Below are 24,488 nucleotides of genomic sequence, written 5' to 3' on the forward strand. Positions count from 1 at the left end.
ATCATAACCTAATAATACTAGAGCATCAGCGTACACGCAGAGATTAGCCCCACATGCACTATTTGTAGCACGCCACAAGTAGTATTTAGACATAAAACGTGCGACCATCTGTCATGTTACCACAAAGCAATGTCTGAAACGCTGTCACCTCTCTTGACGTCCTGGAGGAGAAAAGACACAAGAGCTATGTGAATAATTTAACCATAATGGTCATCCCAATAAACCTTTGTAGCTTCACCTTTTGTAACTTACAGTAAATATAGGAAATGCAGAAAAAAATACTATACTACAGTAACATCTGTTTAGTTATCTTGGGCAGTAATAAAATTTAGTCACAACCATTGTATCTAGAACACACAGGCAATATCCCCTCTCTACACATTATTCTTAAATGTGGAGCCTAAATCATGTTTGTTTTCAAGGAGTCAAGATTTCTTCTAACAATCTTTTAGCACTAGTGTCTATAATTGGCTTTATTTCTAGGCATGTAACAAGCTTCCAAATAAAAGGATGGCATGAAACAGTATTAAATGCATATGCTTTCAGTTTCAAAACAAGAGGCAAAAACTACACAGTGCACAGTACAACTGACACTTTATTCCTTTGTGATGGGGATATATAGTATTGAAACTGCAAGAGCCACAAAAGAAAAATAATCAAAGTGCAAACCTCTATTAGAACAGATGATGGAATGTATTGATGATTTTGGCACAAAAACTGTGGAACTATATATACTGCAACAAGATTTTAAGTTTAATGAAATGTAACACTTCTGTGTTCAGTAGTCATATTTGTGCACTGCAGAACGATACAATGTAGAACAGTGACTAACACGATTCACATGCAACTCTATACAGTTACTCCATAGGTCCAGTTAAAACTTTTCTGAAAATACATGTGAGATCCAATGATACTTTGTTCACTATCACTTAACAAATACCAATCTTTAAGCAGTCTTATCTTTTCTGCTTCCTTATTGACAAAAGCAAAAATAAGAGAAACAGTTATTTTCCTCAAATGGTTCCATGTGAATGCTTATGTTTTCTAGCAAAGTAATTTGGCTCTGACTTCACTGATATAATGTATAAGAGGCTGAATGAAATCAAAAGTTCTTTTTTTTCCCATATTTCATCCCCAATTTGCTGTGAACAAACAGCATTCTGTGCACTGACTTTTTGTTTTTAAAACTGGACATAATGTTGCCTATGACATGGAAATCACAAAAAAAAAATTTATAAAAAAATCAGAGTATAGCTTCAAAAAGTGGCATCTATTTAAGACCAAAAAGGAGTGTATTAGCATGGAAAACACAAAAATGCAGATATGGAAGAATTCAAGTTTATCTTGTAAGGTACATCATGCATTCACATTTTCATTGCAGAGAGAGACACTGTATTCACATTCTGGTGAAGCAAGAAACCCACATACCACAGCTCTCCCTAAACTCTTAGCTAAGGTAACATCCATGAAAGATCTGTAACGTCCATTGTAGCTCTTTCATTTGAATGGAGCTAAACTGCTCAAAGGAAAAAAAAAAACCCCAAACCCAAACAACCTTTGATGAGTAATTCAAGCCCCATTGCTGAGCTATTAACCACAAGAACTTCTGCCCTGCCCTGCTGTGTCATATAGCCCAACAGTTGTTATCAAGGGTTTTATGTGGGGAGCTATTAGTGTTCAGTGTCTCATCTCCTTTTTTGGTTTGGGATTTTATTATTTATATTAATCAAGGATGATGATTTATATCGGGCATCTGAGAAATGTTCTGGTGACAAGATGTACAGGATGCCCATTAGATGCATATGTATCACAGCAGAAATGTCCTCCCACCTGAATTCTGTTTGGGCAACAGCAAAAATAGCAAACAGCAAGAACAAGAAGCATTTGGCATGGTTTTCGTTCTTAGTACCATACTCTGCGAATGCACAAACTGAAGTGCTCTTAATGTTTTTGCTTTATAATGCCAAAATAAAGAATCAGGCTAAAGGCGGAGAGGTGAGGGCAATCCCACTAACCAGTTTAGGTAACTTTTGGCATCAGGCTAAGATGTAATTTGAAGTGTCTATGTTAGGAGGCTGTCATACCTACCAAGACCAACAGAGAGGAAGCAGGTGTGATTTAGAGCACCTAAATTCTGTGCCTGAAGTTAGACAGTTTGAATACAACTTGAAATCATCACCTGAGGGAATTCAGGTCCCTCAGCCACTCCCTTGCTCTTTCTGTATAGCAAAATGTAGCCTTGAAGCCAAGGAAATCTAAATGGTAATAGGCAAAAGACCAACCTCTGTCAATGCGGATGTTTCTCAGCTCCAAGATCCCAATTCCCCCTCCTTGGGTCTCCAAGGGAATGCACTGTCACCTATACTATGGCTTTCAGAGACACAAGATACCAACAATGTCCACCACAAATGTTTCTCTTTTCTGGAGTAACTCTAAAGGAGAGGAGTCACCTGTGTCACTCTGTGGATCTATAGCTCCTGTTGGGAGTCATCCTTCCCTCTCAAAAGAAGTTGCTCTGAGCCAAAGCGGACCCCTCGGTTTCTCCTCCCTCCTGGCAACTACTGAGGGAGGGAGTGAGTTTAGGATAGTTCAGTCTGGGTTGGGGTGCTTTGGAGTGAACAGCAAAGAGGGAGGGATACAGAAAAAGAAGACTCAAGTAAGAGAACTGAGGCAACAGAAGGCAAAATCACTTAGGGTTAGAAAAGTGCTCGTCATGCCATAAACTAGAAATGAGAGTCTGAGGAAGAGACACACAGATGAGAGGTGAGTAGAGGGTGGAAGAGAAAAAACCGAACCACAACAGAACACTTCAGAGAGAAACTGAACAGGAATCCCACAGCCTAACACTGTCCTAGTGTCGCTGGATGCTCTGGCTCCCTAGCAAGAGGAGGGAAAAGAGACTGAAGGACATGGATGGGGGCCAGGCCCCAGGAGGTGCTCGGACAGGTTGGGGAAGATTCTGTTCTGGCTTTGTCTGACAGCTCCCATAGCTGCACAGGTTTCTAACAGCACAGCTTGCCTCTAGAAGGTCATAGTTAAATACTGCAGGGTCACTTTTTGGCACAAAATCTTTGTTTAATGTCAAGTCATTATGTCATTTTAAAACGCAAGATGCCTTATCAGGTATTTAAAAAGCACCAAGGGAAGGTAGAAGAAGAGATTCCCCACTGCAATGTTTACATCCTCAGAGCCTGATCACCTGGGTCAGTCTTAAATGATAATGCACGGGAACGGAGGAGACAGAGGGGAAACATCAGGACAGCTCTTTGGGACAGCACAGAGTCATAAAACCAGCACTTTCCGTTTGGCTGACTCCAGACGTCCTTTGGGACATGCTCTCTTTTCACATACATTATATTGGCTCATCATTGTTCTCTCCCTTGTGATAGCTCATGTCATCACAACAAACAGTGTGCCCACAAAGCATCAGGTGCATTCTGGTAGCTGCCGGGAGGTTTTCTCCTCATCAGCCACTGACTCGAAGCGAGAGATATGCTGAGGAGTACCTACGGATGTGAGTACCTATGTTTCCTCCCTTATGATTGCACAAAAAAGCACGCAAGTTTCCAAAGGATATCCAAGTGTGCGCTTGGTTAATATTGTTTGCTTTCCTGCAGACCACATTGCCTGAGCTTCCTACTGTACTTTAGCAACATGTCACAAGTGGTTCAGGAAAGGTGGAGGAGATGTCTAGGAAGTTGACAACATGTTCAGACTATTTGTCAGTCTCCAGAGAGTTCCCACTACTGCCTCTGTTTGGGAATTTCTCCATCCTTAGTTTACAAACGATTTAACAAGAAGCATGTGAATACAATGGTGTATGCTTCGCTTTACTGTGGTGAGAAAAAGTATGACTCAGTGGGTAAACATGCTGTGGAATTTGCTACAAAAATTATATTTGTTTTAACTGAATACCACAGAAAATATTCATGCAATTAAAAAAAAATAAGATGGTTATTGTTCCAAGGAAAACTACCCCAAAGGCAGATAAAGTACAAATGCCAATCTTTCAGGAAAAAATAGCTTCCCTTATTCATGAGCCTAATCTAGGAATAGCTGTCCTTCAACTCCTATCACCCTTTTCTTTTGAATTTTGCTAGTAAGTGGCCTCCAAAAGAGGAGAAAACAGAAAGGAAAGAGAGAAATAAATTTAGAAACTAAACAAAGAGAATTAACACAACCCCTCGCCCTGTATTTTAGATTACTTTTGTAGGTTTAACTTCTCCAAAAGCACTTCAGTCTTCCATTTTTGTGGTCCAGGTGCTCCCTGGGAGCTGGACTTCTTTAAAAACTCCTCTTCTGTTCTCACCAAATTGAAAGTCATGGCATTAGCAGCAATCTGGGACCTGAACTTGCAGGATGTCTCTTGTGTGGCTGCACTACTCTCTCTCTTTTTCTATCATTCAAGTCTCCCAGGCAGACACTGCCCTTGAATGCTCCTGTCAGAGGAAGCTTTTTCCTAAGTTGCTACCTGGTGCCTGAAACTGATTCCAGCCACAACTCTGCCCAGCAGCAGCAACGTGATACGGCCAAGACAGTGAGCACAGTCCACTGCCCACCATTCCAGCTAGTGTACAGAAAGTTTCCCTACCACACAAGATACCAAACTGATGAGTCCATTGAGCTTTCTTCAGTCACCCCAAAACCTTGCATCACTGAAAATAAAGAGGACCGAGGAAGGAAAAAAAGATGCAGAGCAAGGAAGCAAGAGAAAAAAAGACAGGAGAAGGGAACAGCGTAAAGACAACAGAGGTGCTTGAAATGTTGAGAATTAGCTGGTTTTCATAAAATTTTCACACAGATATGTTAAATCACTAAAGTTAGGGGTTAGCCATTATAATTGTCTTCTGCTAGCCCATGGAACTAACAGACTTCAGAGTTATGTGCCCCCCAACAAACCGTACACCCACCTTAAATACCATCTGCAAGGACATAATAAAAATACACAAAGCAAAAAATTTGTAAACAAGGGTTAGTAGCACAGTGGTACAGTAGATTGTCAATAAAAACAATAAAAGTGTGGATACAGATTCGTCTACCTTGTATGTAACATTATTGCCAGTTACAAGGGAGGGACTCTGTAAACTCATAATACTGCAGTTTTGTTAATAAGCACAGAGCAACAGGTGAGTGACCCGTCTACTTTCTCCAGTTCCGTGTTGGCTATAGGGATCAGCATGTGGTCCTTCAGTTTTTCAAATACCTGTTAAGGAATGAAAACAGAACAGAAATCATGGCACTTTATGTCTCCCTTTTCCCCCTCTTCTCTAAGTATTTACAGAATGAGCAGGCATGGGTTAAGCCATCTCGTCGTTTGCAATCAACACCGACAACTACAGTGTACGTGGCTTTCCAGCTATGGGATTCACACACGTCAATTCTGCAGCACGGGGACCGGTTGCTACATCCATTTACACAGAAGAAGCACCAGGGGCACAAGAGACAAAGTAATTAGATTAGCGGAGACAAAGACAGAGCCCAGGCCTCCCGTATTTTGCCATCTGATATTTCCATGATGGAAATACAACAGCCCATTCTGGAAAGCACCTGGTTTCAATTCCCACCAACTTCCCGACCAGGTTGGGACACCGGGGGTCTCCCTGCCACCCTCAGCACAGCTCTCACCTTTGCACTCTCTGGGTACTCCTCGGGGGCTCGGTGCAGCAGGACGTGGCCTTTGCTGGGAATGTTTAAGTAGATGCAGTTTGCCGCAGCATCGTCGGGCACTGTCAGCTTGTCGTAGCGGTGGTCGCTCATCTGTTGCATGGTCTGCCAGGAGACAAAGCACAGCTACTTAGACCAAACACATTAGCAGCCCCAAACAAATGGGAGAACAGAGCTTTTAAAAAATACCTAACTGTGATTGCCAAGTCAGCCAAGGGCCATTTTGCTATGCAGCAAGTAAGGAGATCTCTTTTCATCTCTGCCCTTCGAGGAAGAATCTACAAACCCTAACTGAAATGAGCAGTAGAAAACCTTTGTGAAATGGCTCCTGCAAGCAGCAGGATTAAGCAGAGCACTCAGTAAGCATCCTCCGTGGGGTCTTTTCCTCAAGGAATGCACATTGAGTATGCAAAAACTCCTGCTCACATTGATGGAAACTATAGGTGCTCAGCACCTTCAAAAAAAAGCAGCCATCATTCAATATTTATAAAATGAGCCTGAATTAACACAAACAGGACAGGAACAGTTCACAGCTTGGATATAAGCCCAATCCTAATTCTTTTCAAGAACCTCCTTTCTGCTTTCCAAGCAGTTACTCTTTCACTAAGCACCTGTGCCGAGGAGCGAGGAGGCACGTCTGCGCTAATCCTCGTTCCCAAGGGGACAACACAATAACCTCCTCAGAACAGCAGAGCTAGTGGGTTTCAGAGGTTTGGTTTATAAATATAGGGCTCATACACAAATTTGGATCCTGGCTGGAATTTCAGAGGCAGAGACTCTCAGCACATGAGAAGCATGAGATCCCGTGGTTTGGATCAGACTCAACTTTTTAATAAGGATGGGAAAAGCCTGGAGACGAGATGCTCGACTCCCCATTGTACTGTTCCAGCTTTACATCAGCTTCACTCTGACAAAGACCAAGAATAACACAGAAGTGAACGAAGTTCAACGTCAAAAACTTTGGTCCCTCCAAAACCCTAAGCAAACGCAAGTGTTTTGGTTTCTTTCTCTCTCTCTCTCATAGCCCTGCTATGTTCCCACATACATTGCAAACAGAAAGAAAAGGCTTATTGTCAGTTTCAAAACACTCACACTAGTATTGCCTTAAAAATAAACAGGTATTCTGTTAACCATTTTTTTCAACTGAATTCCCTTCTCAGGGAACCCCCACCGATTTACATCGCATAGCAGAGAGCAGGCTTTAATTTCAGGCACAGTTAAAGCTGATTGTTAAATTATTTGCAAATTCATTCATTTGTACTACTACTCATTCATAAAGAAAAATACTATATACAACTGAACTACAATGAGGATCTCCAACATATTTGGAAGCAACAAAGCAATTCATGCTTGCACACACCTACAGCAAGTAATTCTTTCATAGGTCTGGATACATTTTTTATGTTGTAGCCTGAGTCATCCACATCCCGCGGAGAACATGAAACTCACAACAAAGAATGCCATGCATTCTTGAGAAGTGTTATCAGATTGCCACTTCTTGTTCCTTCAGAAGTTATGAAACTTTCCCGAGTTCCCAAGGTCAAATTTACCTCCATAAAAGGTTAATATTTTTCTGGGGAAAAATCCTTGCACCTTTACTTCACCGGATGTATTTTTGTTACTGTGCTTACCATGGTTGGCTTTCCTATTTTTAGTTTTGTTTCTTATGTTGCCAAGAGGTATTTTCTATTATGCTTTCCTCGATACTGCAGACATCTAGCAGCAGGTGACACGGCTGCACCAGTGCAACTTCGTCCTGGTAAGCAGAGCCAACAGACACGTCCCTCTACCGGCAGCTTCTCTTTTCTTCCCTGCATAATCTTTTTAAGTCTCGAATAAGGAAACCTATTTATTAAATCTGCACTAAAACATGCGTATCAGTAAAGGAAAAGCCACCATGCCTGAATTTCACTCAGCTCCCACAGAGTTATGCTTTCTCCAGTCCTTCTTGGAAACAGAATCCCGATACTGTAGGGTTTCTTTAGGAACACCTCATCAGAAACATATCGTCAATCACTGTGAAACACTTCCATACAAAATTACAAATGAACTCTTAAGCAGAAGGGTACACATGTAACTCCCGTTCATTTGCCTCTGCAAAATGGTGAAGCGAGAACAGCAGCCACAAGCAAAAATGAAGAACAAGCGGCAGGGCTCCGGCTGTGCCTCAGGAGCCAGCTTCGGGGAGCCTGGGAGATGATGGCAAGGGCACATTAGGAGGATTGTTTTCAAGATTAAAAAGCACAGAAGTGATGGCTGAACTAATTCAGAAACAAATGGGAAAAAAGGGGAGAAGTGAGATGAAGCAGCATGGGAGTTTTGAGTACACAGCTGCACCAGTGGGAACAGGATCTCAGAGAGCTTGAACACCACCACAAGACAGCATTTATTAGTAACTGGAGGTTTCACTCTCTTCCTCAGCTCTTAAAATAAGAAGGAAATCGTATTTGCAAGCTTTCATTGCTGTTACAACTATGCCTGCGTGTTGAAGTACAGTTTCAAAAACTACTTTCTTCAGAGAGTGCCTAGGCAGTACCAGCCCCGACCTGCCCCACAGGGAGGCTCTGGATGCAGCAGCAATGCACCACACGATGCAATCAGGTTATTTTAAAGACCTGTGGGGTTTTCTATATTTCTATTATGTAAAGTCATTCAGCACATGTGCCTGGCCAGATGGGACTCCAGGGCAAAGAAGGAGATAAAAAGCAAGGTCTTTTGATTGTATTTTCCACCAGATACACCCCAAAACCATTTTTTTTTTTTTTTTTTTGGAAATCACAAGTTTACAAAGACTATGGGGCTCACACAATGTATCTGCGGAGGGCTGGCTTTCTGCCCACAAACATTGTATGACCAGCTACGTTAAGAGCCAGGCATTTCCCACATGCTTAGTTTTTCTGGGAATTTTCTTCAGCCTGAAGAGGGTAATTTTCATAGCGCATTCTCTCAGCCCTTAGTCATGCTTTCCTTATGTTGAAGTCATTCACATAGCCTAAAATGCCTTTTCTATACTTTTTTTACAGTGTGTCCTCAGACAACTGAGGTAATGGATAAGCTAAATAATCCTAAATATGAAGCAGCATTATGCATGAAGGAAAAATGCATACGCATTTAGGGCCTATTATCACTGACAGAGTTAAGATGACCACATGCACTTTTAAAACAGGCCAAGCCTAGTTACAAATTTTCCCCCTCCATGCAGAAGGCCCCAGTCTGAGCCACGCTGCCATCTGGGACCCACTCGCATCCAGACTCCTGTGGGGCAGACAGCGACCAAACCCACCACACCTGCAACATGCCCTTCTATCTCCAACACAAGCAAAACCAAACATACAGCGAATGCTCCTCTTGCTAACACGGCAATGAACGCTGCACTTAAAGATGCCTGTGTCATGTTGATGGAGAAGCAAGAAGCGCAGATATTCAAGGTCTGATTTTGGTTTTGATGAGCCCCTGCACCCCCGACCCCCAACATCTCAAAGAAATACCAAACTTAAGCCCAAGAAAATGCACCTAACCCTACACACATGGGATCATTCCCCCACCAGATTTCAGCCATCCTTTCCTAAATCCTTCAAGTCACAGTATTCTTAAAAGAAAAACATTCACTTAAAACTATTTAAGGTATTTTTTCCATCCCATTTATTTCCCTTCTTTACAAGCATGTTAAAAGTTTGGCCTGTTTTACACTGATGCTTAAGTAATGTTTGACCTGGGGTACAGAGCAAATTGGAATATTTTAATCCAAGAGATCTAAAGTTGTGAGAGAGGATTAAACTACATCAAGATTTTTTCCTACGATGATGAAAATTAAGTATTGCTGTGTGGCAGGGCAACTAACACCGATGAGAAGAATACCTCAGCAATATGCAGCCACATCCCACCAGGCTGGCCGAGAGTTTGGAAGGACAGCACGTTTCTCTTCTGCTTGAAGGAAGGACCACTTGTCCAGGAATGTCAAGCTTATGCCCTTATACACTTAAGGCAAAAGATGAGGACAGGTACCTGCCCAGTACATTTCCATATGGAGGGAGGACCGAGAAAGATAAATTGTTGCATGCTACCTGGAAAATATTGCCGATTACCAAACCTGCCAATTTTCAATGCTTGCAGAACCTGGAAGAGCTGCTTTTTTAGTGCTGTGTGATGGGGGTTTCCAGCCCCATGTGAGAGGTGACGATATCCCACTTCTGGATCCTAAGACAGGCACTACAGGCTATCGAGATTTGGTGTGTGGTTCCTCGGAACCTCAACTTATCAGCTGTCACACAGAGCAATACCAGCTACAGCACTGCCCGAGGAGTCTGCCCAGTTTACTTTTGAAGCTGTAGCAAGGTAGCTTCAGAGTTCAGACAGAAACTGTGTGAGGAAGCATTGCTTTTCCTATCTTTTCTGAACTTGCCATTTGCCTTTAGAGCTTCCCTGATCCTTGCACCAGAAGAGACTGCAAACAATTGATCCCCGGTTGCCTTTTCCACATCATTCCTGATTTTATAGGCACCTGTGATCCCGCCTTTATTGTCTCTTTCTCAGGTTACAATTGTATTTTGCTGAGTTTACCTCTTAGGCAAGCTATTCCAGGTATCTGTCCATCCTTACTGCACTTTTTAAAGTCTTTTCAGCTTGACTCTACCTTTTTTGGAACGAAGGGATTGTGCACGCAAAGTGCACACAACAGCCAACATCTCATTCACTGCTTTATTGCCCTGTCTCTATTAAGTTCCTTCCTTGCTTCTTCATATTTGGAGAAACAGTCGGCACTGGAGAGAGAAAGCAGCAGCCTTAGGGTTCAACGCAACAAGTGCAGAACAAAGTGGGGCTGGCGAGCTATGCCACGGTGCCACGCGTCTGGGTTACAGGGACTCAGCCTGCCGTGCAAACCACGCTACTCAACAGCTTCTCAGAGTTTACTTGAAATGCAAAGTGCCAACAGTGCCCACAAACAGCTAGCCAGGCTGATCAGAGGGGACAGGAAAACAGAGCTGGAAAAGCCAGCTATCTTGCTTTTTTTTGATCTGAATGTCAAGATCCATCAGGAGCGTGACCTGACCCCTGAAATACAGACAAACAGGAGAGACAACAGCGGGGCAGACTCAGTACGCCGGGGACAAGACAGCCACTCTGGGCAGCATAAATCACAGCGAAATGATCTCGATGGATGCAAGCTGCATTTGAGATCTATTTGAAACAGCAATGCCCCAGTCTGCATGGTCAATATGCCAAATTTCTTAGCCCGTATACAGCTAGAATGTTACTTTAATTTCCACCTACCACCCACACTCTTAGCAGCTGGGCTTCGGGCTTTTCCTCCCTGCTGCACCCTCGCAGTCATCTTTTCCAGAAGGCAGAGTTCTTTAAGCAACCTCTCCCACCCTGTTCCTCGGCTTTTCCTGGCGCAGGAATTTTTTGCATCACCACAGATGTGATGGGAACCATGTACCCTTCACGTGCGCACCTGTGCTGCTCTGCACCACCTTGTGTCACGGCCATGCTGTCTGTCACCTGCCTGCCAGCTCTGCACAAGGACTGCTGCAATGGGAAATCGCAACCTGAGAAGGGGAAAAGGAAGTGGCTTATGCGTGTTGTTGCTTTCAGTCAAGAAGGAGAGAGGACAAACATCCTGTCTTTTGGAACAGGAACCCAGAGAGAGAATAGTCAAGGAAAAAAAGCAGCAAAGGAATTAGAAACATGAGTCCCCATTTACGCAAGTCAAATGACATCGTCTCAGTCAGCTCTGACCCAGCTCCTGTGGCTGAAGGTTTACTGGTGATGACAAGTCTGTATGGCAAGGGATATTCTCCTCGTCCTTTAAATAAATGTAATAAAATAGACTAATAGACCAGTCTCTGTTCTATAAACACATACTTTTGAGTCTGTATCTTCCAAAAGACTAGATTCTTCTGCATATATGCAAATTTAACAGCACTGACACTCTGTTAAGCACAGGAGGTTTATTATAACATCTAACTTTTAATTAAAGAGAAACACAACTGGTTGCCTTTTTGTAGTAGTACGTCATCCAGTAATCAGTGAAGTTCTGTGTCTTCTGAGATGCTGTACACTCCTAATTCATAAAGTAATGGAAAATCAGAAGAAGCTAAAGAAAAGTACACAGAATTTTATAAATTGACTGATTTTCCTATCTATAAGGCTAACAGCAGCAAAGCCTCATTTTTTAAATTTTTATTTTTAGGGGCAATTTCACTATGGATTTTACTAACCTTTCTTTGTTGCTGCATTACAGAAAAGTCAGCATTCATCTGCACCTTTCTGTTAATTCCCTACCTGATGTCATCCTCTGGGTTATTAATATTAATAATCATTTCCACAGCAACCCATTGTGATATCGTAAACAGAGGCTTATGACTTCATGTGGGGAATAAGCAGAGGCACAAATGATTAATTCTTAAGGAAGAGGAGATAATGATTTCATGCAAACTTGTGCATTACTAGAAAAGACAGACACTACAGACAATAGGAAGAGCAGATTTAGCTGAGCCTTTCCATGCAGCACAAGGGTAGGGACTGCTTTCTAAGAACACCAGATACATGAAGTTTTCCCTTAGATGCCTGTTCTGAAGGCACTTCTGTGGCAGAGCTGGGAAGCCCTCAGCTTTGTGCAGGCACTACAACCCTGCTCTAATGCAGGAAACAGTACCCAGCTTTTTAAAGCTGGCACGCTGCAGAGACTTCAGTTATACAAGATGGAATAAGAACAAAGGGCATTGAATCACAGGGACAGGGGAAAATGCTAATGCTAGAACAACTCCTTGCGCCCAAGTCTTTAAAAGCACTGCTCTGATCATATCCACCGCTTTGGATACCAAGGGCCTAACTGCCCAAAAGAGACTCCTTTCTGTTTTATCCTTATGATGTAGTTTCAATAAGCCTCCCTTGACCTCTGTCAAAACAGCTGTGTTTGCAATAGCATCCTTCAGGAAATAATTCAGGGAATGAATGAGCAGCTCCACTCCCAATAGAAGATACTGGAGTGTCAAGAACAAGGCAGAGCAATCATGTCCAACCTTTTACTGAAAGCAGAGGGGGAAAGAAAAAAGTATTTGCTGAAGTCATGGTATTGCGCTACTGTATATATTCTGTTACACTCCTGACCATAATGAAATAGCATCGACTAATGAGGTCAGAGCCTGCGATGCTAAGAACAAGCTCAGAAGTGCAGATGTCACCACTGCTCCACATCCTGCTGGGGCAGGTCTGTCCAGGGGGCATGAACATTACCTGCTCTGCCTCGCACCCCATCTGGCAAAGCCACTCAGCCCTGACATGTGCCATGAACACGCTGCCTCTGTAATTAGCATCCGTTCTCTGAAATGACCAACTGAAAACCCAGACGCATCACATGCAACTCCATTATCCCTGATCTCAGAAGGAACACCCCAGACACAGCTGGCCACAGAGATTAAGCTCAGGCCATATGGTGGGATGAGTGCTCTCCACATTGCAGCCCTCACCCCTAGGTACTATGCCGGATTTCCTACCTTCCTTCCAGGTCCTCTACTCCCTTCCGAGATCCATCAGCAGGTTCACACCAAGGCTTTCTCTACCAGTTCCGTGGGGAGACCCTGGGGCTAGTCCTTTGGAGAGTGCCCAATATCAAGAGTCTACCCAAAGGACAACCTCATTTCCCAACAGGTGAGAGAACAACTTCATTAGCAGGCACTTGCTACAAATACAAAACGTACTGCTCGCAAGGGAATAGTTGAGCTTGCCAAAGCTGGGAACACGTGTAACCCTCAGACCCTTTGGGATTGCTAGCAAGTTACCCATGGGCTGACAGAGAATGCTTTGACCATAGACAAAGCTGCTTAAACCAAGGACTGTGTCCGCCATCTGCTGCTGTCCAAGTCTTCACTCATCACAGGAAGCAGCGGGGATCTGTCCTCTGTACCAACCAACACAAACAGTCGAAGGACAGAAATGCGGCGTTTCAGGATTTAGTATAGAGGGAGACAGTGCAGAAAGGCGTGTGTAACAGATGCTGTATCATGGTTCCCATTGTCATGTTGCCTAGTGTTTGCCTTTGGTTCTGGAACCTGACCTGGATTACATCCCGGGCCAGTACCTGCTCTCCTGCTGACCCAGCAAGACCCCAGGGCTGTGTCCCTCATGGAAAAAGCAGTGCAGAGTGTTTGCCTGCAGCACTGCCCTGTCACCTCCCTGCGCCGGCACCAGCACAGCCCAAATTCATCCTCGTTCACACACACAGTAAAGGTCAGCGACTGCAGCCATGCAGGATCAGAGCCCAAAGGTGACACATTTGGAGGAAATCCTGGCCTCACTGAGGTAACAGAAAAAAACCCCCAGGCTTTGAAGGCTCAACAGCCACAGCCAATGTTCAACCATGGAATTACACCTAAGGAATTATGAACAGGTTTAACTACAAGAAGGAATTAAATGCGTGCTGAAAACAGTGGAGGAAAGTTAAAATTTCAGACGTGATAGCCACTACAGGCCCTGGTGCTTTCTGCAGTTAATTTGTCTCTCTCACCGTTTCCTCGAGTACCACTTTTCAGCTGCAGCCCAAATAAATATTCTATACTTGCCAGAGCCTGAAGAGGATTTCACGGTTAAAATGTCACTTCTGATTTATTATCTGCTTCTAGCATGTGCTCTATAATCCTAAACTCTGTGTGCTCATTTCCTAGCTCACTTGCAGTGCTTTGCATTACACACACCGCACTCAACTCAATCAATTGCACTCTGCTATACATGAGCATCAGATGCAATTTCTTTTTCTATTTTTTAAGTATTTTAAGGATACACGAGTTGCACTAGTAAGAACAATCAAGAAAAAATTCTCTTTCAAACAAGATTATTAGTAGGAAGATAAATCCTATTTCAAATATAACATGTTAGCATAGTATGACATAGCAGTTCACTTGTTGCCTAACAAGACATGCTACAAAATGAAAATGACTCAACTTCCAGAGGTGGTGAAAGACAGATTGATCATCTTGCTTGTATGATCGCATTTCCAGACATGGAAAATGGCATCAACAAAGAAGAGGTTTGAAATAACAAGCTATCACAATGAAGGCGTGGCATGCTGGGCTGTGCCAGCCATATGACTCAGTAGAAGCTCAGGGGACCGTACTGCCACACAGACTGCGATGGGGAACGAAAGGAACAGTTAACAGCACTGCTATAGCTCAGCTGATCTGTGTGAAAATCCAGGGAGCAGCTTTTAATTCTGAGTATCAGTGCCTCAGAGATCTTCTCGCAACTGCATCTCCACAAGACAGCAAGAAGCTGATTACCAACTGAAATGTTTTTCTTCAGAGGCAAGTGAACAAATACGAGGAAATCACAGAGGTCAAAAAGCAAGAATTCACATGTCAGAGGAAGCCAGTGATAAGCAGCACTGCCCACTCCGTAATTTCCAAGATGGACGCTTTAATCTATTTGTTTTCCAATAATTTCTCTGAAGATTTAGACTCCTGGAGGAACAGCTACATGTTCCCCAGGATGGCAGTGGAGTTGGATCCAATACATTGAGCAAGAAACACTCTGGGTAACTTCATATGTTGCTCTCACTGCTATGTGGTTGCCTGATGTAACCTGTCAGCTCACTACGAGCATGAGAAGGCACCTGCTATAGCACAAACCCACTGCTCCGGGCCACAGTCCCTAACCGCAGCTGGCAGGGTGTGAGCAAAAAGGACCATCACACACGTGTAAAACACACTGCTAGATGTCAGATGAAGAGAAACACACTGAACACTGACAGCTGACATCCTCTGTAGAAGATATCCACCAACTGTAAAGACTGCTGGATTATCTTTTTCTAAAATGTATCTGCTTTTTACTGTACCTTGATTAATGCTGGGTATTGTACTTGACGGCTAGTTACCAGCAACATTGAATCGGCTTATGCAAAAAATACTTTTGGCTACAATAGCTAAATTGAAGCACTGCAACACGATTAGCAGAGCTGTGCAAAAGGCCTTAATCAAACTGATGAATTCTCAGATTAGTCCTGGCTCAAGTTCAAATTGCAGCTCTGAGCAACCAGTATTGTACTTTAATTTTGCTCATGTTTATAAACACTCTGTACAAGTGTAGGGCTGTTTGAATATCTGCAAACTTCATCAGGCTGCTGCTCATGATGCATTTCAAATTTGAGCCTGAATGTTTGGGTAGTGCATATTTCACAGGGAAAGATGCAGGGCACCTTCCATCCCAGACTAAATCAATCTCACAGCATCAGGAACATCAGGCTTGTCTTTACAAGCAAAAGCATTTGTCCTAAGTTTCTCAGGGGAGAACACATGGGTGATAAACTGGGAATGTGCTCCCAGAGCTTCACGTAGTGATTTTTAATGAGAGTGACTTTGACAGCTAGTTCAAACGAATGAGCAAACTTAAAGCCACTTCGAACGATGTGGGAAGTTGAGGAACTGTCCTCTTGTTTAAGAGCTCCCTAAAGCTCAGGTGGAGCAATCGGGCTGCTGTGCTATCCCCTTAACTGCTGCCAGGCTGCAAGCCTGCGCCAGCCAGGACTGCATTTTCCTGGCCTCCATGTCCAGCCCAGGAGATTCTGAGATTTGAAATGTTGGTTTTATTGTATCTGAAGACTGAGACATTTTAAATCATGGACTGTCACAGGATAAAAAAGAAAAAAACCAAACCAACAAGTCTCCACTGAGCTCTGAAGGCAAAAACAATGCTGCTGGGAAATTGCTCAGGAGGAAAATAGGTAAGATCTGAAAAGCTAATGTGCAGTGTAGTACCGCAGCATGGCGGTAAGGACAAGAAGTCTCTCAGGCCTCCATCTTGCAAATATTTAAGGATGTTTAAAAGTAGTAAATACCACTAGCTTACTGAAATCAAGGAGGTGTACAAGACATGCAGGACGGGCTCCTAAGCTCTTTGGGGGCTGGGGACGATGATTTCTGAGTTACATACTATTTCTGTTGTAAATGTTGTGCCTGGCACAGATTCAGATGAGTAGCCTTAGGCACCGATAGTAGTGCTGTTCTTAAAAAATAATTCAAGTTTTAGAGATACAAGTCAGGTTGCATAAACTGAGTGGATTTCAGAGAGCTTTCCACTAGTACAGCACAACTACTTCCACCACTCCTCATTTATTGGAAGGGACACACAGCTGGCTTCCTCCATGCATTAGTGATCACGTTGCATCAAGGAGGCTTCTGCAAAGCTGAAGAGCAAAGCCTGCACTTCGGTTCTTATTTATCGGCAAAAGAATGAGGATAATTGTAAGCTGAAAATTTAGGACTTGCCGCCATCACTGAAAAGTTAAGTTTTGGTTTAACCTTTGCAGGTAAGTCTTGATAAAAATGCTTAAGACACTTAGCTGTAATGCTTTCAGACATGCTCTGGCTTACCTGCATCTCAAACCAAAGTGTGCAGGATGGCAGGTCCTAATTTATCAAGAGGGACAAACTTGCTCAAGCTTCACTTCATGTAAAGTCTCAGTTGCTCTTTGCTGTCTTGGTGCCCCAGCCAAAGTTTCTGCTGCAAAGCATCAGTGCCTGCAGCTGCACTACCCTGCAGGAGCAGAGATGTTGATCTCTAGGGTGAGCATCTCCTTGCCTATATGCATAATGAGATTCATGGCCTCAGGTATTGCTGTGCTCCCATTCTGAAAAAGCTTAATTTGGTAGATTTGCTCTGAACACACCCAACAGGCAGGAAAGCTACTGAGCCCAGTGCAAACCACGGCAGCAATAAACATTTCCCATTGAGGACTGACCTGCTACACAACAGATTACCAGTTTGCAAGTCTGCCAGCAAAGAAAGATCCAGATTCACAAGGCTTCTTAGCCTGAGGGTTCAAATTCACACATTCCACTTCAAAGGAAAACGTTTAGACATTGAAATAATTGGCCAGGCTGCGGTGAGGCTACTCTGCCTTCTTCCTGTCGAAGCCACGCTGTTATGACAGACCCTCACGGGACCAGAGGAAAAAGCATGACCAGGAAAGAACCTGACTTTGCAGCCAGGTGATGGAGGAAGGAAGGATGGAGAGTCCTGGGCTCTGATCCCTGCGGCTGGAGTGACTTATCGATTTTATCCCAAGAGCCTACACTGTAAAATGCATACACAGGTCCTCTTTGCAACAGGGATCAGACCGCCCTCTTCCTCATGATAAAACTTTTACTGCCCCTCTGGCAATTTTAAAAGCCCTGTTTCCTCATGGCAACATCTGAAGTATCTCCAGCACTCTGATGATAGCTCCTTCCTCCTTACTATCACCTTTTTAGTCAACAAAGCTGTAAGTAATAACCTGTATAATCCATTTATTTCCCGAAGATAGCTAAAGCTAAGTTAATGTCACAGTTCTCTTGCCTGATATAAAAGTTCTTTATGGTTTCCACATACAGGAGACCCTGAGATGTACTGATTTCTTCTTTCATTGATCTATATATCTATTAAAATTCCAGCATCCTTGAGCAGATATTAAAAACAAATAGCCCAAATTTGTTGTTTAGAAAAATTTCCTATGCGCTTTACCTTCAGGGCTTTCTGTGCAGCTTCACTTGATCCGATAGCAATCAAGTTTGGTCCAGCCATGCTGCAAAAGCTCTTCAGATGCAAAGAATCATGAACAGGGACTGTGGAGACAGCATAATCCTGTATGGGAGTGAAGAATGGTTGCTATGAATATTTTTAATTTGTCCTAGTTCCATAACTATATTGAGACATTCCGTAATTAAATTTACTCTCTGCAAATTAACAATAGCAACATATCCGAGGGCACGGTGTCAACTGTTTCAGTGTGACATACCCCTCTGGACCAGCTTGTCTTGTCTGGTGCACTGGAGTAAAATCCAGAACATGTTTCAAATATTACTATTGTTGCAACTGTAAAGAAATACATTAAAAAGCGTAATTAAACAGTACGTACATAAAACCTCTACAGGGACCAGCTGCTGACACATGAGAACATTAAGAAAGTGAGTGTTGATATGCTCTCAAATAATAACAGCCCTCCTACCATCCAAGTTACTTAACGAAGCAATAACACATTTCAAAGCCAACTTCAGCATCTGGCAATTTACAGGATGCTCGAACCTTTTCTGTAACTTGCACTTTTAAAAAAAAAGTAAGTCCTAATAAAGCACTGAGTATGACAAATGTCTCGGCCGGTATAATTTCTAATGGTTCAGTGGATGATAGCTTGTATTTCCTATGGCATGATGAATCTACAAACCTTAAATGTGTCAGCCAGAATTTCTGCACCACGTTATTTGTCCGCCTGGAAAGACCACAAAGAATTCTCTGCCGGAATGAAAAAATATAAGGGCAAAACTATTACAGCTTTTGTTTTGGGTTTGTTTTTTTTGGTTTTTGTTTTTTTTTAAGCCTGCCTCAGGCTCCTTCATCAGAAACATACACATTTTAAAACAGGGCCAGCTTTAGAGGACATTCTGAAGTAATTTTTCAGATATAATTTTCTTCCTTTTCTCAAGTTGAGTAGCAAAACTGAAAATTCAGCATAGAAGAACGCAACCTGCAATTGTGAGCTGATAATTTAAAGCAATTATCTTTTTCCAGGAAGACACAATTCACAGAGCATAAACAGCTTCCTCTTCTAAAGCTCTGCAATGGTCATTGAGTCAGGAAAGAGACAGCTGGGCTGGATTAGTACAGCACTGATTGACCATTTCCCTCTCCCTCTGAGATTTCCTCTGGTCTCAAAGGCAGCTCTGCAGCCACCAGCATCTGCCAGCTCCAGAGAAAATCAGTGCTGGATCTGCACCACCTTAGAAAGGCCTCCCTTCCCCATCTGCCTCTTTTGAGGCTCTTCTTTCCCCTGGTGAACTAAGGCAAGCGGGTCAGTCTACTGTGATGCTGATCAAAACAACCCGGCTCATTCAGCACAGGCAGGGTGCAAGCGTGTGCGCAGCCGATGCGAGAAAATGCCTAATAGTTTGAATGACACAAAAAACACAGTCAGTATCTCTATCTTTGAGGTCAACCAGCATATAAGTTGTCTATCGCCCATGACATGCTGGCACGCAACACCACCACTTTCTCATAAACTCATATGCATTTTTTTACTCTTTGATTATTGAACTAGTGACAATCGTCTGCATCAATCTTTTACAAGTCCTGAAAATCAGTCTGGTGAATGTAGCCGCTTGTAATAAGAAAAATGAAACAACTGCAGGCAATTGACTACTGAAAGCTTTTTTCTTACTAGCACTTTACAAGCTAAAATAAAATTTGCATGCACAGTGCGACTCTTTGTACTACATGTACTGCTACTTCATTTATTCAAGGCATTAGGTGGGACATTGAGGGCTGCATTGAAAATTCATCTCTCAGCTACCTTTCTGACATTTAGTAAGCAGCTGATTTAACAAACTGCACAAACAACACTTTATTACACAGACAACAGGTAACATGCAGTCTTCAAGGCAGTCAGACTATGTGAACAGAAAATTCATACCACTGTACCTGTAAATAAGACGTCTCCACCATCCAAGGTTGCATTTTCATCTATCATCTCTACTATATTGAGGTTGAGACTTTCTAGTACTCTCTTCATGGCTTCAACCTGATTTAAAGAAAGTTGTTTACGGAATACGTATCATTGAAAAACTTTAAAAAACTACCAGAAATACACAGAGTTAACAAGAATTAAAGTCCTTTAATGAGCTTTTAACAACATGGACAGCAGGGTCCTTTGTGTTCCTGCCTGTTGCAGTTCCCCAAGTCCTTCCAGAGGCCTTTGTGCTCCGGAGGGCACAGGGCATCAAGCAGAAGAGATTGGGCTCTCGCCGTTGCACGGGAACAACACAGCATCCAGGGGAGACAGACGAGGGCTCCAAAACGCACGTTAAGTCCAGTCCCTCTGCCCCAATATCCCCTCTTGCAAACCCTGTCCCTTGGATGTGCGCAGGAAGCAGCCCCACCAGGAGCACTGCTCTCTCCTTTCGCACTGCTCAGACCCAAGACAGAGCTCTACCGCCTCTGCCCCAAGCCCCTCTTCAGTCAGGGGGAAAGAAACCTAAAATCCCCAAATCAGTAAATGTTCATTTTCTTTATAGTTTTGCAGCTTGACTCAGCACTAGCTCTCCTTGCATTTTTGAGCTACCTTGCTACAGAATTACAGGAGCTTCCAGGACTACCTGTTGTGCAGCTGGCTGCCTGCTGCAGAGCACCACACGCATGGCACGGAGCCTGGGCTGCCGAGCCCATTTTGTGCTGGAAGAGGCTCGTAACAGGAGTGGGGAATGCAGCTTCAGTGGCTTCCTCTTTCCCAGTGAGGGCTGCTGAGGATGCCTAGAGCGGAACCTGTTTCTATAGAGGCTCATGTCATCGGCCATCCATAAGAGGGACTTACACTTGCTGTGTTCAAGCACCATCGTCTTGGTGCCTTGTAAGCAAAAAGAAGCACCTACACGCAACCAACTGCTGACCAAAATGGCTACAGCTTGCAGAATGCCAATATAAATACAAGTTGATGCACAGAAACCCCTGAATCTAATCCCACACAGCAGCATCTTCATGTTTGGTGAAACTTCCTCACTGTGGTTAACCAGAGGTGCCCAGCAAGTATTAATGAACATGGAAGATGCAGCAAGAACCTGTTAGCTCTGATTTTTGCATGTTCCACAGGTCATTTATTTATTTATTTATTTAATGTGATAAATTAAGCATTGTGACAACAAACACAGGAAGATGACATGGTACTTGTCTTCTAGCATCACATACCAACAGAAGGAACTCTAGCAGCCCTACTCTTGGGCTCTGCCAAACTAAACCTGCCACAGTAGCGAAAGGAGACACGATGGTGACCAGTCCTTCACCCCCATCGCAGCAGCCTCAGAGCAGCAGCAGCGCTTGCTTTGGCTGACATACCTTCCTAGGAGCAGTGCTGGCTTCAGGGAGTAAGGGAGGGGGCAGGTGTGATCCAGCTAAGCCCCCTTTTCCTGCTCATTTTCCATGACTCAGCCATGTGGCATTTGTGACTGATCCCCTCAACCCCAAAGCCCAGTCCCAAAAGGCAAGAGCAGGTCTCCACGGGCTGCCGGGACAGGTGAGGTAGGTCTATAAAGAACATACTTGGAAGCATCATGTTATCAAAGGTTGATCTGCTCTCTGGAGATTCCTTTTTCTCTCTAGCACATCCTCACCCTCCAGTCACTTTACAGAAAATCCCTTGGATAAGCATGCTGTTAAAGTAGGTGCCTCAGTTTAAGTTGGGCGGGATGAAGGCAGGTCTTTGTGCCACCTGGAGAATGCTGACACGTGACACTGCAAGCGAGAACTGTACCCAGAAGCTTCCGAGACCACAGGACTTGTCATCCCCACACAAATCCCATCGAAGGTCTTTGGCACACAGATTGGAGCGAGCCTGCAGCATGCCCTTTACAATGATAATGCTTCTTTTTACTCCTCTACCTTTCGCTTGATGCTAAAATGACTTAAGGCTGAAACCTGGCACTCAAGAGTCTCCAGGCTTAGTAGTAAGGCTTCACCTTTCCCAGTCTCGCTGCTCTACCTCCGGTGATCTTTAAGATCAGGTTTATAAGGAGGACTAGACCCATATGGCATTTTAAAAATAAATGGGAAATAGCTGGGTTATTATTGGAAAACTGACTATTGTACAGACACAGCAACATTTTGTAACATCCGTGTGCTGACAGCAGAATGATTTCTGTTGCCTGCAAAGCCCAGTGGTTCTTACCGTGCAGGTGCTACGTGCTTAAGAGCCATAAGACCCCAGAGAAGAAAACAACTGCTTACTATGGAGCAGTAAGGTTGTGACATTATATAAGGTTCTCCATGCAAGATCACATGGACTCACTGTTCTGTGCCAGCATGAAGCAGACAAGCCAACTCACAACCGGGAAACCCTGACACACAAATACACCAGCCACAGGCAGTTGCACTAAATAAATATATACATCAGATAGAGTTATTCAAGGCAGAAGGCCAAACCACAGGAAAAAAACAGGATCATCCACCTGTTGTGTGGTTGCCTATCTCCGGTTCATCCAACACCTCCAGCAGCTTCCAAAACCAAAACACCAAGAAGGGAAAGCCCTTTCAGGAGACGTGCTGCTGCTCGGGTGCTCCCAGCAGAAGCTGTCTGGACTCAGAGAGGAAGCCAAGCCAGGGGCTGCCCTTGCCAAGCACCCTGTACCCCTCCTGTCCTCCTCCCTGATACCATGCCCCCAACCAGTCCGGAGCACCAGCGGAGCTGCAGGTCTTACTGTGGCAGAGGACCACTCAACTTGCTTTCTGCTGGGAGAGCCAAAAGCTTCTCTGGACCACAGAGGAACATCTGAGAAAGCAGAGAAGCGTAAAACCCGGACAGCCTACAAAGATGATGTGAAGGTACCTCCTGTGCTGCATGGCTGCCTGCAGACCTACCAGGGCCAGGAACAAGCATCGCAAGCAAGCTAAGCACGCTGGCTGGAAAATCTGTGCCTGTTAACAGCTTAATAAACTTAATGGTCAGAAGGAGGAAGATTGAGGGGAGAAGGCAAGCAGCAGGCATCTTGGCTATGAGTAGGATGTTAAGGGGTACAAAAGCCCAAAGGTGGACCTACTTTTTACTGGAGCTTCGCAACCGTGCAAAATGCTTGCGCTGCCCTGAGAAGCGACTCCACGGCAGTCAGCAAAGGCACCACAGAGCTTCCTGGGGAGAGGCAGGCAGGGAGGCAGCAGAATCGCATCCCTGGGCCAAATGGCCAACTAATAACACTTGCACTGGAGTACCATTTAAGTAAAGTGTCTAGCTAATGAGAATAGTGCAAGGTAAATGCTGACTTTGGATTTGTGATTTGAGTCATATGTATGTTTCAGTCAGCAGCTGCTGATTACCATTTAATCACCAGTCTACATCAGAGATGCCTTGAATTGTTTCTTTATTTAATTTATGGGGGTTGATGCAGCTGTAGTACAGACATTAAGAAAAGTTATCAGAACTAGAAGTTGTCCAAAAATCACAGAAAACTAGTTTAATTTGCTTCATGATTGTTCCAGGCTTTGAAGGTATTTATAAGATGCTCAAAATGTTTTTCCCCCCAACAGTTGGGCTCATTTTAGCTTACGAAACCAAATTTAAATAAATAGAATTACTGCCACATAAATAGCTGGATCTTTTTCCCATGATGGGTGTTAACGGATTCAAGTCCACAGTTCAATGTTTTGCAGGGGTTTTAAGCAACCAGTAAAAATTCCTAAAGTTTAAATTGGAAAGTGCTGTTCACACATCTGGTGACATATGCTAGGAATATCTTTCAATATCCCTTGCTTGGGTAAAACAGAAGTCTCAAATTACTGTATGTTTTCTATGGACAACACCAGGAACTTCATTCAGTAGAAGCAGAAATGAAAAAAAGAGCACAAATAGAGATGGAGAAGATCAGAGGGAAGACGTGACCTTATTAAAAGGGCAACTGGAAAAAAGAACTTGCAAACACAGGATTCCTGAAAAACAAAACCAAAAATGAACAGCCAATCTGCTTTTGCATATAGCAGTTTCCTGCATGTGGGATAGCACAGACTCACATTACCCCACCACATCATCTTTAAACCCATCCTGCAGCAGTCCTGAGTAGGGTCTCCAACGCAGCATGTCCACAGTATGTCTGACACGCAACCATCTTGGGAACAGCACACTGCATCATTCAGAGTTCAGGTTAGTACACGGTGAAGTCCACACAAGTAGCTTGAGTCTGCATCTCGTCACTGCAAAAGGGAATTGAGAGCTTGGCTCCATCCTTAAGCCCTCCCCTATCAGGAAGGATTGTACCAATTTCCAACAGAGCTCCTACCCCAGAAAGAAGACAAGATACAATCTCTTGCTGAGGAAGGACAAG

At 43.6% G+C, this 24,488-nt stretch overlaps 1 protein-coding gene across 1 annotated transcript in view; it reads right to left on the reverse strand.

The window, feature by feature from the left end:
• Positions 1 to 577: 577 nt before the first annotated feature.
• DDAH1 (dimethylarginine dimethylaminohydrolase 1) overlaps positions 578 to 24,488 on the reverse strand; it is a 61,010-nt gene continuing 37,099 nt past the window's right edge. The window contains 6 exon segments of the mRNA XM_037404477.1: positions 578 to 5,203; positions 5,626 to 5,769; positions 18,160 to 18,279; positions 18,860 to 18,894; positions 18,897 to 18,927; positions 20,102 to 20,209. Coding sequence (XP_037260374.1) covers positions 5,087 to 5,203; positions 5,626 to 5,769; positions 18,160 to 18,279; positions 18,860 to 18,894; positions 18,897 to 18,927; positions 20,102 to 20,209 — 555 coding nt within the window. The 3' untranslated portion in view covers positions 578 to 5,086.

The sequence above is a fragment of the Falco rusticolus genome, chromosome 11 (assembly GCF_015220075.1).
Source record: "Falco rusticolus isolate bFalRus1 chromosome 11, bFalRus1.pri, whole genome shotgun sequence".
In the NCBI taxonomy this organism is placed as follows: Eukaryota; Metazoa; Chordata; class Aves; order Falconiformes; family Falconidae; genus Falco; species Falco rusticolus.